Consider the following 20,376-nt stretch of genomic DNA (forward strand, 5'->3'; position numbering starts at 1 on the left):
TGCAGTATGATGAATAAACTCTAATTAATATAAGTTTTTTTCCCCTTTAATCCCACAGTTGATCTATCTGTCTGATACTGCTTCAGTTCGAGTTTATGATTAAACAGAACGATTTCTTATTCTATCGTTTAATTCAAATTAAGAAGAGTAAGCTTTAATGTCATTGTGTACGATTCTTGTGTTTGCTGCTAAGTAAAATCACATATGACAGACGCGATTCTTGTGTATTAGATAACCGCTGACCGCTAGGTAGTCCAGCCGCGACCTTGGCGATCGAATTTCTCGGCCGCGGGCGAGATGGGTTATGTAATGACGCACACAACTAAGAATTAAGGTCGATTTGAAATGCTTGCAGTAAAATGACTCAAATCCATTTCATGGAAGTTATTTTTTTTAAAATCTAGTTTATGTATCTCACTAGATAAGAAAAAGAACGTTTATATTTTCTCGTTTTTGTTTTTCTTAACGGTTGTCCACTATAGGACCTAAACAGAGGTTACTCCAAAAAAAAAGGCTGTAAGAAAAACATGTACACGTATACTTTTTAGACACTTTTTCAAATGAATCAAAGCATCCCGTATATGCTGGAACACTTTCAGCTGTTAATATATGTACGTTATTCGCACGATGACGATTCGCTTATTTGCCAAATGAATACAGGTACATGTTAACAAGACAAGCTTTTTACACTCATAATACGCATTACCGGTACAAAATAGTTTTGTAACGACATTGATAACACAATAATGAACAACTTTTCTATCGACAGCTATAGCGAAATATTAACCATTTTTTAGTTATAAAGCGAAGACTTTTAAGTGCTCTAGACCCCTAATTTAAGGGGCCAGCCCTTTTTCAATGGTGTCAAGTGAAAGCCCTTGACATTTTGCACATATTTTGTTCTATATGTGTTTAGAGAAAATTTTAAACTAAAGAGCTACATAACAAAAACACAACAAAAAATCAGGATTTTTTGAAACACAAATTCAAATTAATTTTTTGAAACTTTAAAGGAGGAAAATTGTAAAAACAAAACTCGGAGGACAACGTTCAAACTCTCTATTTTGAAGATTTGTGACTTTGTAACACAGGCTGTGAGCGGTTTCAGAGCCTTTGCGTGCACAAGAATGCCTATATTTTGGGGAAAAAGGGGAATAACTCGGTACCGGAAGTGTCGATATCACCGATTTTCCATAGATATTGAGAAATAGTAACTACCAATAAGCTCTGCAAATTTGAACTTTATAGGACAACAAACAAGCAAGATATTTGAGTTTTAAAAAACGTCTAGAAGAAAAAAAAGAATAAAAAGAATTACCAACAGAATCAGTACAAGGTCTTCCGTTGAAAACGGAAGACCTTAATAATATTTGCATGATAAAGTTATGATGATATAAGTAACTCAATAGAGAAATAGCTGTGATAGTTGTTATAAAACTGAACTGTAAATGTAATATTTAAGCCATTTACTGCAACAATGGGCCTATTTATTTAATAGTAAGATGACGACTGATTGGCAGGTTTAACTAATGCGAAGATCGGCAGAACTATCGGTAATAATACAGAGAAAAATGCCGATGTCTATAGCATTGACTTTGATGGTTGTTAATCAAAAATGAAGCCGATCTGCAAAATTTTGTTTCATTTCATTTTTTTTCGAAATATTAGGCTATAGACTATAGAGTTTTTCTTAAATGACTTCATATTAAATATGACTTTAGATATTATTAAAATACACACAAGAAATTATTTTGCATCCAAACTATGTCAACCTCTATTCTAAAATTTACTGGCATTGGAGTGAAAAAATTATGAATCTGTTTTTTTATGGAGGGTAATCGTGTTCAAATATCCAGACCTGTAAACTTGTAAATCCGAATATGCAATCATGTTGGTGTGTGAGCATGAGTATGAATGAGTGTAATTTTGATCGTGTAACCTATAAAACACAGGAATAAACACTATATAGTTAACCCCGCAGGCCTTCAATCGAATTTTTCCTACATATGCTCAATCTACAAGTTTGTCGAATATTGACATGACCATATTTGGAAACAGTGACGTCAACGATAGAAAAGGCTAGCTGCAGGTAAAGGCCTGCCGTAATGGGGACGGAATAAATAAGAAATATATATATATATATATATATATATATATATATATATATATATATATATATATATATATATATATATATATATTAGGTAGGCTTATAATGGTATTATCTCTGGATAACAACCTTTCTTGGGAAGTATTATTTTTCGGAAAAATAAATTATGAGCTTGGTGTACATTTTAACAAGAGAATGTATAAAAGATGCGAGGGAAGAGTTCGATCGGCTTCAGATATATTTTAAGAACTGGAAAAAAAACTACATATAATGACTTTGCTTGAATATACATGCATATAGATATAAAAACATGCAACAAATTGTTAAAGTCTAGAGCTAGGTTGAATTAAGAAAATATCTCCAAAAGCTTCTAATCGCTACCACAAAGGTGGGAAAAGACCCCTCCACCGCGAAAAATTACACAGAGTCGGCCAACTAGTCAATTAAATAACTTAGTTGCAAAGTAATCGATAAGAAAAACAAAATATTTAAAGACATTGGTTTTGAGATTTTGATTAATATGAGAAATAAGAAGCAAACCCCCCTTTAAAAAAAAAATATTCCAAAGTTAAGGTTAACTGTCGTGATATTAAAATGTGTATGAATTATTTTTAAAAATTATTCATTTTGCATTGTCGGCAATACATAGGGAAAAAAGATTATCATGCTGGTGAAAATTGGCATTTTTTTTTTATTTCAAGCAATTTTTACGGGATAAGAGTATGACGTCCTGAATGTCAGTTCAATAAAGACTCACTTATTGAAGATTTTTGATAAACATTTTCCGGAGAGCTATTATAATACAACTTTATAGCCACTTGTGAACATGAACTGTTTACCATAAAGCAGCTACTTAATTTTGTAAAATATCGTCAATACAGTACATGTATATTTTAAAATATTTTATAATTAAAACTCTACTAGTTCATATACGATCAAATTCATCTGACCCACCCTGTTCAATACTTTTAGAAATCCAATTTCGGAAGAAAAAAATCATCATTACAAAAACGTAAACATGCTAGTAGTAGTATACCCTTACTCTCTCTTCAACACCTTTCCATTTTAACAAAACTTTATGCTTTAATTAACTATTAATTATTATAAAACTTTTTTTTTTTTTACAGTTTTAGATTGTTTTATTATCTATCTTTCACTTGCACAACAACATCATTTCGATATTTAAAAATATATAAATACATGTATACATTACAAAAAAGTGTGACGGACGGACGCACGGACACATGGACGGACGTCCGGTATTTCTATGTCCCCGCTTCGCGTTGCGCTGGGGGACAAAAAAAAAATCAGTTGATCACCTCCAAATGGATCTATGCCAGTGGATGAGTTCATCCATCTCAACAGCTGCTTGAATGGTTAAACAAGGCTTCCCGCCACAATATTTCTCATTCATAACTAGTTCAAATGGGGATCATGAGAATACCCCAGAGCACGCAGCATCGGGGGTGAGTGGGCGGGCTACCTCCCACACTTTTTTCGCAGCATACACTTTTCTTAACTTGACTGATTAGAAAAAAAGGAAGTGTCATAGGTGCACCATATTCTCCACTTTTGTCGGAGCATGTAATATACGACACTGATAATAAGGGATTTTAATTGAATTGAATTGAAGTTATAATGAAAACTACCCGCCTCCTTCAACCCCGTTCCCTCACCACGGATTAGAATTTTCCTTCATGATTTTGAGAATTTCCTCCTGTTTAAGCTCACCTGAGCTGAAAGCTCAAGTGAGCTAATCTTGTCACATTTTGTCCGTCGTCCATCTGTTCGTCCGTCTGTCTGTCCGTCCGTCTGTACACTTTTTACATTTTGAACTTCTTCTCTAAAGCCGCTCGACCAATTTCAACTAAATTTGGCACAAAGCATTCTACATGTAATGGGAAGGCAAATATAAAATGCAAAAAAAAAAAAGACAGATCTAAATTCAAAGCGGAGAAAACCTCGAAACTGTAGAAATAGGGGGTGAATTTTTAAAAATCTTCTTCTCAAGAACTACTACGTCAAATTCAATGTAATTTTCCATAAAAATCCTTATGGAAAGGAAAATATAAATTTCAAAAATTATTGGATAATTCTATTTCAAATCTGAGTTTTTACGAAAATAATATAAAAGGAGAGGCGTGTTTCAATCAGTTATAGCTTCGGGTTCGGTAATTCATGAGTCTTGGTAAAATGTGTAGGCAAAACCGGGCCGGGTCAAAAACAAAAGATCAGCAATAATTAATCTGCCAATCTCATTAACATTTTCAGGATATGTTACAGACCAGTATATTTGAATTTGCTGTAAATATTGCTGCAAAACAATGCGTATTTTGGAATTGACGATTGCCGATCTGCCCCGGCTTTTATTTTGCCCCGGGCCGAGTCTGCCTACAACATTTTACCAAGACTTGTATTCCTAACTTCTAAAACGAGGTTTTTTGTTTAAAGCAGCCATGACATATGATGAACGGGTCGATCTGACAATGATGAATTTGTTTGTTGTGCAACAGTTCGCGTACGAAGGAATCTTTGAAACATGTAAATAACATTGGTGCCGATTTTGTGAAGTAAACTGAGGTTAAATATTTCAATGGGTTGACAGTTTTTACATATGACGGCATATTAGCCTGTGAATTATCGCCTGCAATTTGTACATTTTACGTATCAAATCAAACAGAGACTCTGGTAAATCTGACTGTTAACTGTTTACCTGCGCAAATTAAGCAAAATCTGATGTATTAACAAATTACTAAAATACGATTCATTCTATCGGAAATTCGGCATGGTCTTATGCGTAATGGTGAATTAATGCAATGTGTTTTGTTGAGATGCTCAGCATTTTCTCGAGTTTATTCAGTTTAAATATATGTAGAGTTTCATATCGCTGACGGAAATATGACTAAAGTCATTTAATTATAATGCAGAAGACAAATTAAATTTTTGAATGTTTTTAATTTGTGGAATTGAGCGCATTTAGTACAATTTTCTTCTTCACACCTCTATGATTTTTTTTTTATTAAAATACAATAACTATTTTATTTTATTAAAAAAAATGACTAGTAAGTAGTTGAGGAAGAAAATGTACATATATGCTATCTTATATTTTGATCGCTTTATAAAGTGGGGAAGGAAGGGGGGGGGAACAAAAATATGGGGAATTGGAAGTTAACAGTATATCCCTGCCAATTGTTTAGTTTTATACCTTGCGTAAGATTTTCTTATTTTGGGTAAAAATAGTATTCCATAAAGGTACAATGTCAAAGATTACGTGTACGCAAAAATAAGTGTAAAATTCGAATATTTATTTTTTGTTATTCTACCGAGGGGTCATTGGCACAATATCTTTTGAACGCCCATTGTTGCTCAGGTGAGCGATGTGGCCTCATAAGCCTCTTGTTTAATTGCTTGTCAAGATTTTTCGATTGAAGATTGCAAGTGCTTGAATATCCTTTCCTTTTTCCTTAATATCTCTTAATATAACAAAATCAATTTAAAATTTGATTGTTTAATCTTCCGCTTTCATGCTTACTTGCAGTTATTTGAATGATATACTAAGTACGCATGTACATTCCTAGAATAATATAAAATTATTGAATTTCAAGTCATGTACATGCACTAGATTGAAGAAAAAGATTGAAGTTTCTTTTTAAATATTAAACGTTCCGTTTATGAATTTATTATCAGCAGCGAAAATTAAAATTCATTTCTTAAAAGATAACATCATCGATCCATGCATTCCTCCACTGAATAATTTTGTCAGCCAAGCTTTTCGGAAAGCAATTACTTGTTTGCTGGATAAGATGTAAGATACAGGATATAGGATATGATAGGATTGTTTTGACAACTTTCAAGATACATGTAGCAGCATGTACACATAGTTTATTAGCTACTAGTATGTCTTTCCTGATTACCGACGAAATACAATATAAGGATAACCCACGAGGCACTCCGAAAAAAATCGTTCATCTAGCTTTCAAAGAGCGTTAATAACATATCGTCCATCGTGCGTTGACCGTTCATTAGTGCTCACTAAATTCCGTTTAGCGTGCGCTCACCGTTCTTTCAGAGTGCGCTCACCGTTCATCCATTCAAGTGGGAAAGTAGAACGTTTCAGGGACTGTAACGGTCTTTGATTCTACCCATGTTTGAACACCCTTAATTGTCCAGATTTTTTTATTAGTACTATTTACATACACTGACTTTGTTAGTCTTCTAGTGTAAATAATACGATCAGTTATTCAACGAAATGATTGGCAGTTGTTCCAAGAAGTTCTACTACAAAAAGATAAAGGGATCCGAGACGAGTTGCATTATGTACAACGTCTTTATTATTATTATTATTTTTTTTGGATGGCATTATATTCATTGAGAAAATTGCAATAATTTTGTAAAATGCTTATGTACCATTTATATATATCTTAATTCAATTTCATTTATAAAGTGTGAAGGAAAAATTAACAAAAACTAAGATGAAAAGATAATGTGGATAAGGATCAGTGTAGTGACGGCAGAAGTAAAAACGATTATTTTTTAACATTATATAACATTTTACTTAATGCATTTCCAAAGACCAAATAAAATTGGAGAGTTGGTAATGAAGTTATAAGCAAGATACAGGGCTCAAAATTCTTTGTCATGTATACAAGGCTCCTGCCCTGTTTCTGTTCACATTAGTTCAATTTACCGGTCAAGCTGATTTTTCCATCTTCTTATTAATTTTAATCATAAAAAATCAGATCTTAACGTTTGCTACATTCGTTTTTGGTCTAAAACTGGAGTTTCCACTTCAACGTTCAAAATGTAAACAAAGCTTTGTTTTCATAGCAAAGAATTGTAAGCATTTTAACTTGCTTATAACTCAAAGAATGACACTTAAATTTGGTTGCCTATAAAAAATGCCTTACTGAATCAAGAAAATAATTTTTAAAATCAAGAAAATAATTTTTGGCCAATTCCGTGACCATGCCTCCTTAATATGCAGTCAGTTTTTACTTAGTGTCAGCAGAAGAAGAAAAAACCGATTTTTTGAATATTTAATACATGTGTGTATAAAATCATTCTACATCACCATTTTACCCTGACTTGGATTATTAACCCTATACCCAGAGGTCATAAAATGTAAAAAAAAAAAATATGTAAAAAGCTTTGTAGTCTTTCTTGATATACAGTCAATTTCTACTCAGTGTCCGCACGTGAAAAGAAGAGTTTTTAACATTATATGCAACGATACTAAACTAGCATTTTTGCATCGACCTAGAGATGAAACCCGTAAATTTGAACACATGAAATTTACAATTATGGTAGAGATATGAATGCATTATTTTCAGTAGATTTTCTTATATACGCAGAGAAAAAGTAAAAAAATTATAACAAATTTGGACCTGCCCATAGGCAATCGTAGCAAAGAGTCATAAAATTTACAATTTATGATGCATCATGTCACATTTTAATGGAAACGGCCAAAGTAATTTTTATTACGAAGTTATAAATGGGCAAATGTTAACGCACGACGAGCGTCGCATTAACACGGACGGCGACGGTGAAATACTAATTCTAATAAGTAATCAGAGTGCCTCAAGTGACCTAAATTTGAAAATACCTGATGTACTTTACAACAGTTCCTTTTATTTGAATGTTTGAAAATAAGGTATAAATAAAAATACGTCAACATCAAATAAATCTTATGAATTTGTAAACCTTTTAAAATTAGATCTGACCTCTTCTTTACAAAGAATATAAACGTCAAACATCCCTGTATTGATATGATAAAGAAACTATATCCAACAAAAAGAATCTACAGATAACAGTTTATTTCTTTATACAAATAGAAAAGATAAAGATGTAATAACATGTTTGTATTCAAAAATACGAACACTGGAAAGATAAGTATCCATTTAGAGAGATAATGACAAACATGAGAGAGGAAGGCAGATACACAGAAATAGCAATCAGAGTAGATAAACATCAACTTAAATTAAGAGAGTCGGAAAGAAACACAGAAAAAGAGGAGCAAGGCATACATATTTATATTGATAGAGGGAAAAGAGAAATATACATTAATATTGATAGAGGGAGGAAGAATAATATATTTTTACCTTCATTACAGAGTGCCCCTGTGAATCCACCAGCGCATGTACACGTGAAAGATCCAGCGCTGTTGCTGCATGTTCCTCCGTTTTGACAAGGATTGTCAAGACATTCATTGATATCTAAAAGTTATGATTTTTACCTGTTATATCATCCATAATAAATACTAGAAAAACAATATAACATCAAAACTTACAATAAAAAAAATACAACACAGCAACATCAATTAATACATAAAAATGCATGTAATAGTCCTCGTATTTAAAGCTGACATGAATTCATAAATACGCATTATTTCTCTTTTATCTCCGACTACCGCCATATTAGTTGTGTCTCATCGATACACACCCCCTATATATTTCATACACCCGAACCTTGGAGGAAAAGACGTGTAGAAAAACGTATTAAACAAAAATAATATGACAACCACTAAACTTGCAAGGTATATCTAAGCGAACAAGGAAGTAGACAGACTGAAACCAAGGCACAGATACTTAAAAAATCCTCGATAATTGTAGACCGCTTCCTGTGTTGTTTCTGCTTAAACATCGCATATGCGCAAACCACACACTATGGCAGATCGAGCAATATCAATAACAGGATGGATTTTAGAAACTGAGCTTTTTGTAGAAATCGATGGAACGATGTTACGTGTTACTTTCATGGATTTACTATTATCTAGCTACCGAGTTGGATGTAGTTCCGCCAGGGTTTTCAAAAAGACGCATACGTTATGCATTCGTATGAACGGCAGACATGTTTGATATGCATAAGGGAGCGCAATCTGGGCAAAATGATACCTTGATACCTGGAAAATTCTTTTGAAGAATAAATAAAACTTGTATTTTATTGATTGTTGTTTCCTTTATTCTTTTTCACAAACATTTTACTACAATGTGTAGTTCATGCATTTACAAGTCCGTGCAACCTCCATGCCTCGATCGGAAAGCAACCGACCGTAACTTTCTCAACTACTGTAGATACCCCAGTGGCAGTAGAGGAGCGATCGTAACTAATATGGCGAACAAATGCTTTATGCATTCATGTCAGCTTTAACGTATAACAATTTTGCAAAGGAGAATTTGGTTTTAAGTTGGATTTCAAAAATTATCCTTATTTTAACGGAAGGAACATTTTAACATTTGCTGCCTCCACAACTATAGACGTGCTTATTTTACATTTGATTTTAAAAAACAAACGTGAAAATTTACGCATTTTATTGTCGTTTACCTTCATCACAAACTATCCCGGTCCATCCGGCGTCACATGTACAGTTGAATGAGCCGGATGTGTTCGTACATGTGGCTCCGTTAAGACATGGGTCATTCTGGCACTCATCAGTATCTTGAAATGTATGAATGTTGAAATTAACTGGACGTGATTCATTATAATCATTTTGTCTCTTTTAAAAAAATAAATAAATAGGCCCATGGGGCCACATCGCTCACCTGAGAAACAATGGGCGTTAAAAGATATTGTGCCATATAGCCCATCGGTAAAATAACAAACAAAAAATATTGTAATGTATTGGAATTTTACACTTATTTTTGCATACACGTAATATTTGACATTGTACCTTCAATGAATACCATTTTTACACAGAATAAGAAAATCCTACGCAAGAAATAAAACTTAACATTTGGTAAGGGTTCACCGTTAACTTCATATTCACCATTATTTTGTTCTGCTCCCCCTCCCCCACTTTATAAAGCGATCAGAATATACGAGAGCAAATGTGACCATTTCTTCTTCAACTACTAACTAGTTATTGCATTTTTTTAAAAAAATATAATATAATAGTTATTGTATTTCATTTTTTAAAAATCCTATAAATGTAAAGAAGAAAATTGTACATCAATTCACTCAATTCCTCAAATTAAAAACATTTAAACATTTAATTTGTCTTCTCTATTATAATTCAATGACTGTTGTTTACCTCGAGTAAACTCGTGTGACTTTTATAACTTTATTCACACTTGATTGATGAATACATTGGAATGAAAAATGTTTTCACGTGACATAAAAAGAATTTTAAAAATCAATTTTACAGTATTGACAGGCACATCACTCTAATTTACTAAGGCCCATCTATTATTTTCATCCTATTTCATAAAAAACAAATGGCTACAAACCAGGATAATTTTTCGCTGTAATATTTTCTTAAGAATAACGATAATTCCTATATCCCCGCAACAGAAATGTGTCAGAACTATGGAAACTGTTTTAATGGTGTCGTTTTTATTTACTCGTGTCTGAAAAACTATCAAAATTATTGTAGATTTTACATTATTCATTGTATAAAGATGGGCCCTAGAGAGGTTATATATACAGCATATCATCCTTTAATTTTTTTGTACAAGTATTTAATATACTATAATTCATATAAAATGTCTTATGATCAACCAACATATTAGCGTCAATCGTAGAATTATAAGCAAGATAGAACTCACAATTCTGAGTCATTTTGTTCACATGAGTTGTTTACATTCAGTTTAAGATTTTTAACTTGGTATTTCCTATTCAGCATTTAAAATTGTAAAAAAAGGATGGCCTCAGATCTGTGTACAAACATAGAATCGTGAGCAATTATCTGCATCTTGCTTATAATTTGAAGCTTAACACTCGAATATTGTTAGTAAATAGAAATTGTAAACAATTAAACATAAGAAACATGCACTATAATAAATAAAGAGAACAATTAATTTTTCAAAATGAATCAGATACATGTATATACCTACATATTTCTGTCAGCGATATTAAACTCTATTTCAACTGAATAAACTGGAGAAAATGCAAGGCATCTCAACAAAAGATATTGCATTAGTCTTCCATTATGCAAAAGATCATACCGATTTATCGATAGAATGAATTGTAGTTTAGTACTTTTTAATACTTGAGATTTTGCTTAAATTTGCGCAGGTAAACAGTTAACTGTCTGATTTACCGAAGTTTAATTTGATACGTAAAAATCACAAAATACAGGCGATAGTTCCCAGGTTACATATCATAAATAATGAAAACGGAACGAAAAAAAAGCTAACACCACCGTCATATGTGAAAACTGTCAACGCATTATACTATTTAACCTCAATTTACTTGACAAAATCGACACTAATGTATTTTGCATGTTTCAAAGATTCCTTTCGTACGCGAACTGTTGCACAACAATATCAAACAAATCTATCATTTTCTGATCGACCATTTTCGCATTATTGTCATGGCTGCTTTGAACAAAGAACCTCGTTTTAGAAGTATGGAATACGAGTCTTGGTAAAATTGATAAGCAAAACCGGGCCGGGGCAAAAAAAAGCCGGGGTAGATCGGCAATCGTCAATTCCAAAATACGCTTTGTTTTGCAGTAATATATACAGCGAAAACAAATATACTGGTTCTCAAAATTTCCTGAAAATTTAAATGAGATTGGCAGCTTAATAACTGCCAATCATTTGTATGCCCCGGGCCAACTGCCATTTTTAAAGCGCTAAGCATAGCTCAGCGCTTTATTGTCGTTAGACTTCTATTTCCGGTGCAAGGAATAACTGCCCTCTATGAGCAGAAATATACATCATTTAAACTGGTAAGAGGTATAGGGAACCAGTTATCTGGGTGACGGAAATGGCCGAGTAGATACGATTGGTTTGCGGGGCTTACGTACATCAGCACGGGATGCTACGCAGTGATGAAAAAATATAGTGCGCATTCAGAAGCTAAAATATAGAAAAATAAAATCGATTCTTTGCAAGAAAATGTCAAAAACTGTGATAAATTACTGTTCAAAAGGTATAATTTGTGATTTTAACACATCTTTTTTCAGGCAAGTATCCATATACAAGTCGTGTTCAGCTTTAATTCACATCATCTTCAGAAAGTAACATATATTTAAAGAAATCTGGCCTTAGATACTTTTAATTGATATTCATTAAACATAAACCAAAATTTCAATAAGGCTCATTCCCGCCTACGCTTGCACACAGTAAATTTTCTTAGAACCAAGCTAGGTTAGCGCTTTTCAGTACTTTCAGTACTTTGATTTGTTTTGCCCTGGCCCGGTTTTGCCTACCCATTTTAGCTAGACTTATGAATACCGACCTTGAAGCTATAAACTGATGGCAACACGCCCTTTCTTTTTTTTTTTTTCACATAACTCAGATTTGAAACAGAACTAGACCATAATTTTTGCAATTTATATTTTCCATTCCATAAGGAGTATTTATGCTAAATTACATTAAATTTGACTCAGTAGTTCTTGAGAAGAAGTTTTTAAAAATATACCCCCCTTTTGCTACAGTTTCGAGTTTTGAATATAACTCGGTCTTTTATTTCTGCAATCTATATTTGTCTTTCCCTGAGGATGCTTTGTTTTAAATTTGGTTGAAATTGGCCAAACGGTTTTAGAATGAAGTTCAAAATGTAAAAAATTTACAGACGAACGATGGACAAAATGTGATCAGAATAGTTTCGAGTTTTGAATAAAGATCGGTCTTTTATTTCTGCACTTATATTTGTCTTTCCGTAAGGATGCTTTGTTTTGAATTTGGTTGAAATTGGTCAAACGGTTGTAGAATGAAGTTCAAAATGTAAAAAGTTTACAAACGAACGATGGACAAAATGTGATCAGAATAACTCAGTTGAGTTTCGGCTCAGGTGAGCTAAAAATGTATGACTGGTAAATCTTATAAATTAAGACTTTTTGCTTATAAACTAAAAAATGCTAGAACCAGATTAACACCTATGGCATTTCTATAATATGCTTCTATAATACTGGTATATCAAAATGAAAGAGAGGTGAAATATAAATTATATATACATACACCTGACACTAATATAAACCGCTAAACCTCGTCTTACCAGAAACGGCAACCCCGATAGTTTATTATTGAGCTAAGATATATCTTAACTATATGAAATACAGACACATTGTTTTTTTAAGGTGTTGTTACTTAACTATATGAATACAAACACATCACTTTTATTATGGTGTTGTTACTTTGTGGCACCCACTTACTGATTTTGCATATTCCTTGAGCTCTTAAGAATAATCCATCCGGGCAGTCTTTGCTCTGTAAAAATAGAAACAATGCCAATACATTAAACATTAATATATAAACGAATGAAATACTAACTAATTAATCAGAATTCAATGACAGATAAACGTTTAATCACTGTTTTTTGAAGTAATTGTTATCAAATATATCACTGAGATATATTACAGTTATTTGTAATATACATGTAAATTGAGTTTAGATATTAAAACTGATTCATGTCAGGTAAACAAACTTTGCAGACAGCAATTGTTTTGGTTACATATTGTTTGGATGTCTAGTTAAAAAAAAATTAAAGTATTATAAAACTTGATTTTAGAGAGTAAAAGGAGAAAGATTACAGTGTATAATGTAGTTGGCCTATGTATTGTACTACAATCGTACTACATCCGCGACACACCCTGCTGTGGCTACTAGTTTAGACACCTTTTTATATCAGGATGCTGTTATCATGTGTATTTTGTTCTGAAAACATATAACGTCCCTACTACAGCAACTGACGCAAAAAGTCGGATTTAATAATCAAGTATAATGATTGAGAAAGTCGTTAACACAGTATAAATGTATGAAACTACAACTTAATACTCTGTCAAATGCTTTCTAATTGTACAAAACATATATCAAACACCCCAAATTTAATTCTATAAACGATTTAAAGAAAAGATTTTCATTCTAGCACCACAATAGATGTCATTTCAGCTGTAATCATTCAATTTTTTGAGGGGGTTTCAACTCCATAGGATCCCACTGCTTAAGCGAATGACTGAATTGTATCGCGCAAATGATGAATAAATTTCATAGCTTAGCATTGATTACATTAGATCAAACAATGTGGTTGTAAATGTGTAAGATCTGTCTTGATTAAAAAATATCACGAATAATTAATGTTAATGTCATTTTTGCGTATGACAACATCACAAATTGAATTTGTACGCCATGATTAAAAAACCTTGATCCAGTCGTCGACCCTTTACAGAACTTCCGATAGAGCTCTGATACATGTAACACATCAAATACTTTAAACTCGTGGTATATTAAGAAATCATACAAAATGGCGTAGCTTCTTATCGTTTTAAGAACTGGTTCGACAGTCTTGAATGTTTATAATTGGTTTAGGATCTTTATGTGGTTGTGTGAAAGTACAAAAAAGGAAATGAGACGTTAATGATCCCGTTTTAGCTTGTATCATTGAGTTTAGTTCAAACACCTAGATAATATGTTGTCCTTATTTCATATACTGTAGATTCCTTATTTTACGCGAGTACTTAATTCCGCGATTCAACGGTTTTCCATCAATTCGCGAGAACATAAAATCGCGAATGCCGAAATTTTATCATAGTTTCATGTAGCTTACATGTCTAAAAATAAAAAGCGAGATTTTAAAATTCGCGAGACAGGCTTCTCGCGATTTTACGCGGATATTTATTCCTCGCGTTTAATTAGGAATTTACAGTATATATATATCTATATATATATATATATACATATATATATATATATATATATATATATATATATATATATATATATATATATATATATATATAATAGAATATACTATTATATATAAAATTATTTACGAATAGCGGTAGTCATAAATGCCTCCACCAGAAAGGCCCGAGAACGTCAAATTGTCCCTGGTCGATTTTAACTTGAAACAAACAATGAAAATTCAGGAGCGGTTCATGAGCTTGTAATATAGAGCCACCCCCTTTTTTAAATACCAGAATTACAAGCAAAGCTCAAGTATGTTAAGCCCAGTATGGACTACATTCACTTAGCGATCGCTCTACGAACAATAATGATATACTAAATTTTAGTTTAAATATAAATTTGAGTTTAACAAACTAATAACATTTGATTGCTTTATTTTTAAAAAAAATAATAATAAAAACATGTATCGCCAATAGGATCAAACAGGATTTATGACAATTCAATATACCCTTCAGTACTTTAAATTTTTTAAAAAGTAACATTTCAAATCAGGTTACATTCTTATTTTCATTATTATGGACACAAGGCCCAACCGAAAACTCTGATTCTTTAATTTTCCACTCCCCATTCTCTATTCCCTTTCAAAAATGTTTAACACGGAAAAATAAAATACTAAAAAAAATTTCAGCACATTTAAGCACATTTTTTCTTTCACTACCAAATAGATATAAAGATAAAAAAATAAAATATATTTAGATGTGCATTGTCGCTGAAAATTCTAATTTCATTTTTTTCTATCCAACGTTTGCTTTTTTAAAAGTTTTTGAGAGAGAGGTCTGAAATAAAATGACGATTTTCATTAAGTCAGAATTTCTTTACTCAGATTTAATTCCTCTTATGACTGAAATTCTTTTATTTCTTAATTATATATTAAAATAAAAACGTTCAAAATATTTCTGAAGATTTTTATGTTGAATGATTTTTTTTAATTTAATGGCTTAGACAATAAGTTTTCAGCAGATGTTTAACATATAGATACAAACTACGCCAAATTCAAATAATGTGAGTAAGGTGTACTTAATCTCAAAAATTATCTATCTATGTTCTAAAACCCTTAATATAATTGTACTTACAGCTGTGTTTTCATAAGCCTCACACTGTGTAATGGTGTTTGAAAGGTTAGCATGTCCATAACGGAATCGGCAGGTGTATAAACCATCAAGAAAGCAAAAGTCCACAGCGTTACAAAGTAAATTCATGCCACAACGCAATGCACACTCTATAAGAGACTTTATTTCAAGGGTGTGTACAGCAAAAACACCTTCATCCATGCTCTCGGACACATAGCCTTGCTTGATAAAGTCCGAAGTTAACGGTAACAGTTGTCCATAACTATACATCAAGATAAAACAAAGTAAATATGAACTCGCTGCAAAGACGTTCATTGTGCAACCTCTTATTTCGTCATAGTTTTGAACGATATTTGACATGAACATAGAATTTATACAAAAGTTCGATCAATAATTATTCCAGATCAACCAATCCGTACACATTTGTCATTTTCATAATAACATGATGATAAACAACTCATAATATGGAAGGGATGGTACACCGACTTAATATTGATTTGTGGTTTAAAAAATCAATTTTATTCTCTAGATTTTAAAAGCAAGAAAAACATAGCAGTTACAATCATAAGTCTTTGATGCATGTTATAAGATATTTTATTAAGTTATTGATGAATTATTTCCGGTGATAATATAAATCAGTATCCTAAATCTAAATTGAAAATTTCTATATACAAGTTAATCAAAAATAGACGCATAATAAACATATTACATGACTTGCAAATGTATTGTAGCGAAGTTATTGAAGAATAAAGGTTTTTCATTTTTCTAGACTTTTTTTTCTTTAAGCAGGGTCACAGATTCTTTAAATTATCATTTTGAAAACTATGATTATGAAAAAAGCGTCACTGATATATTGATTGTTTCAACACATCGTTATTTTGTGATGATGAATAATTGATACACGTATACTTTAAAATTTTAGCGACTATGAGAATATTTTTATTCTTATTTTGCAGTATTATCTCCCAAAATTATCACACAAAAACAATTGAATAAATCTAATAAAGTAAAATATAATATAAAAACGACTAAGACACGATTTGAGCTCAAAATTTTCAATTTTTGTTTTCCAATTTTAATGTTTAGAATTGTTCATATGGCTATTTTTAATGCCTTGTCAAAATTTCAAAGTCATTCATTGAGTTTAAGCAAGATATATGGATCTGGAAATCTGTGTTATGTAAACAGAACTCGATTTAGTCTTGCTATTGTTTACATATTTGTTTTATTGGTATAAGTTTCCATCAAATGTTGCTTTCTTTTGTTGATAATAATATTTATAAACACATTGAATCAGTTAACCTTGTTTGCCATGAGTCATTTTGTAAAAAAAATGGTAATTCCACATCTTTCTTTATTTCTAAACAAATATAAGACTCGAGCTTTGTTTATATAACAATGAATACTTACTTTATTATCTCTCCTCTAACTTGACTACGAACATTTAAAGTTTGGTCATCCATTCAAAATGTGTATGTAAACCATTTTATAACATTTTATGCATTGAAATCGAAACGAAAATTTTGATCTAAAATCGTGTTTATGTCCTTTAAAACCTGTGCAGACGTTTACCTTTTTAATCTTTCGTTTAAAGAAGCTTTCCAAGTTGTAAGTTTGGAAAATATGCATCAAATAATGGTCCATATTCAAACTTGCATGGTTGATTAAACTTATTAAATAACTCATAACTATCTTCAAATAAAAGTTAGAGTGATTTTGATTATCAGGATGCTACGGCAAGTGTAAGATTTAAGACTCAATTCGTGTAGTACTTTTTTTGTAACATCCAGATAATTCTTTCATTGCAGTTATCTGCATCTTAATTGAGTTATTTTATTGATTAACAGTAAATGTAACATCATGAAATAAATATTTTATCTTGAAAACGTGTTGTTGAAATTGACATTCTGAAAAATATTTCTTTGCAATTCCCCGAATTATCATTTATTTCGATTGCTCTTAAAGGAATTGTATATTTAATTAAAAATGAATATTTGAAAGACAAACAATTTCAGAAAATTCTGAACAAAAGTTGAATGGGTCATTTTAACGCTTTTGGTCTTTATTTTTTTGTTTTTACTGTCCGTCGTCGAGTTATAAGCGAGATACCCAGCTCACATATCTTTGTTATGTTAACAAGGCTCGGCCCATGTTTTTGTTAACTTTGCAGTTTGAATTAGAGGACCAAACACCACCATTATGTTAAATATCATGTATTCCGGGTTTGCAGAGTGTGACCCGTAGGGTTCTGTGTTGATATTTTTGTCTGTCATTCTCCGCCTGTTTTCCTGTTTAATAAATGCTGCGTTAATACCTGTGTGTTTGTTGCTGTGTTGGATATACATTAACTGGCAGCGGTCATTTACGAACCCAAGCTACTGTTCATGCATGTTCAACTCTCCTAGAAGCGGACAGCAACAGCGTGATAAAAGATTCACCCCGGACACTCAGGTATTGTCGTATTTTGTACAACACCTTGAACAACATGTCGAATAGGGCGCCAACACAGTGGTGCTTGACAAAAGTAGAAACTGTTAACTACTTCGAAAACTGGAGACAAAATTTATTATAGACTCTCTCCCTGGGCACTAATTTCTTACCATATCTAGAGGACGGTGCAACTTGTGGGAAGAAAACCCGCGCTAACCCCCAAAGAAAATTCGTGGACGACGATGAAAATGTCCCCGAGGCCAATTGCAAGACCCGCGCACAGAAAGTCAGGACACTCGAACCCATGCTCGGTCAGATAGCAAATTATACACCTGTTATTTCGCACCTTCGCTAGCCAAGGGTTTTCGGTCCACTTTGCTCCCCATAAACCCTTGGCGGATTTCATTACGAAAACTCGGTGATGTGGTGGCGCTATCTAGCGAGTAACTTGAGTTGCGCCCCTTGCATATTTACATTTTAATCGAATTAAACAACAGGTTATATACACACTACGGCATTCGGAACATAATTAACGATGCTAATAAATACGAATTAAGTTATAACCTAGGGAAAGCACGGATTGTTTTATTCATAGATTAGTGTTTTGTAAGGACCTGTACCGGGAGTGAAAAAGTTGCCGATTTATATGAAAGCTTTCATGCCATAAAATCAGGTATCGTTGTCGTGAATATTGCGGACCAAAGTTAAATAAAACAGAGCTCACTGAACCTTTAAAAGCAATAACCATAAGCAGGAACGTATATACTAACGGGATAGGCAACTTCTACATTCGCCATGTTTACTTCCCGTGCTATCACGCGAGCCTTGACAAGTTTGTAGAACTATGGTCAATCCTAGTAAAATATATAGGTTTTTAAAGCGATCTGGTTAGACCATCGTTGGGGAGGCACTGTACTCGAGAACTTGTGTCTCAACTTGTTAAAAGCACCGAATGTTTACCAAAGATCACACATGTGTTTTCTTTTAAAGTTTATATTTACAAGCACTGCGATTGGATCAGCTACTCGCAGCTGCAGCCAATCATAAAACGGAGCTTGTCACCGAGTTTTCGTAATGAAATCCGCCAAGGGTTTATGGGGAGCAAAGTGGACCGAAAACCCTTGGCTAGCGAAGATGGTTATTTCGAGGAGCACCATAAAAAATAATTCTACGACACTTAGGAACATATGGCAGATTATTCTCCTACACTATGGATTTCAGTCCACTGGTGCCCATTTGCTGGGACTTTACAAACATCCAACTACAGCCAAACGTAAGACCTGAGGACTTTTTTCAGAGACTCATGGCGTTCACTGAAGATAACCTCTTGAAAACTAAACTGGGTATCACACACACTGGTCAAGAAATCCATGAGGATGAAGAACTTACCCCTACACTGGAGAACTTCATTGTACTCACTTGGCTTACCCTCATCCATCCCGATGTTCCAAGATTAGTGAAACAAAGGTATGGGGCCGAATTAAGATCACGTTAACTAGCTACATTGAAGCCTAATTCCCTAAGCCCTTGATTCGCTACTAGAAGAACTACGAACCACAGAGGATGCCAGAGGAATGCGCACTCAGTTTTCGTCCAAAAACTCATCACTGCAAGTCCAGAAATCATCCTCTTTGTGTAAAGCTTCTGGTCGTCCTTACAATCACTACCTTAGTAATTGTTCATACCTACCCCAAAGTGACAAAATGTACTTTGCCAAGGTAAGACAGATAATGGGTACAGACAATAACCAGTACAGTGATGAAGAGGAAATATCATTCCCTCAGGATGCCTCTGTTTCCAAGGTATAAATCCGCCAATCTCCATACATTGATGCATTTCTGGCACATCATTCTGTTCGTATTACCATTGACAGTGGCGCAACTGGTGACATGATTCGATCGGATGTTGCCGACAACCTACAAGCATATTCACCCCTTCTTCACAATATGCCCACCGGGCCGATGTATTATCACCGCTCCATGTATCTGGTGAGACTCGACTTACCTTTAATCATGAAAGGCAAGAGTTAACATTTGAAAGACTAGTTGTTGACAATCTGGACACCCCGATTTTGGCTGGAATTCCAATGACATTACAATTAGACCCGCCCGACAGGAAGTCAGAATTAGTGACAAGTGTG

At 33.0% G+C, this 20,376-nt stretch overlaps 1 protein-coding gene across 1 annotated transcript in view; it reads right to left on the reverse strand.

Annotated features, from left to right (window-relative positions):
• The window catches only part of LOC128172654 (neurogenic locus notch homolog protein 3-like), a 129,264-nt gene that overhangs the window by 15,082 nt on the left and 93,806 nt on the right, over positions 1 to 20,376 (reverse strand). Inside the window, exons 4-5 of the mRNA XM_052838431.1 lie at positions 9,431 to 9,544; positions 8,209 to 8,322 (exon numbers count right to left, since the gene is read on the reverse strand). Of these exons, the coding sequence (XP_052694391.1) occupies positions 8,209 to 8,322; positions 9,431 to 9,544 (228 nt within the window). The remainder of the gene's footprint in view (positions 1 to 8,208; positions 8,323 to 9,430; positions 9,545 to 20,376) is intronic.

This window comes from Crassostrea angulata, chromosome 2 (assembly GCF_025612915.1).
Source record: "Crassostrea angulata isolate pt1a10 chromosome 2, ASM2561291v2, whole genome shotgun sequence".
NCBI classification, from domain to species: domain Eukaryota; kingdom Metazoa; phylum Mollusca; class Bivalvia; order Ostreida; family Ostreidae; genus Magallana; species Magallana angulata.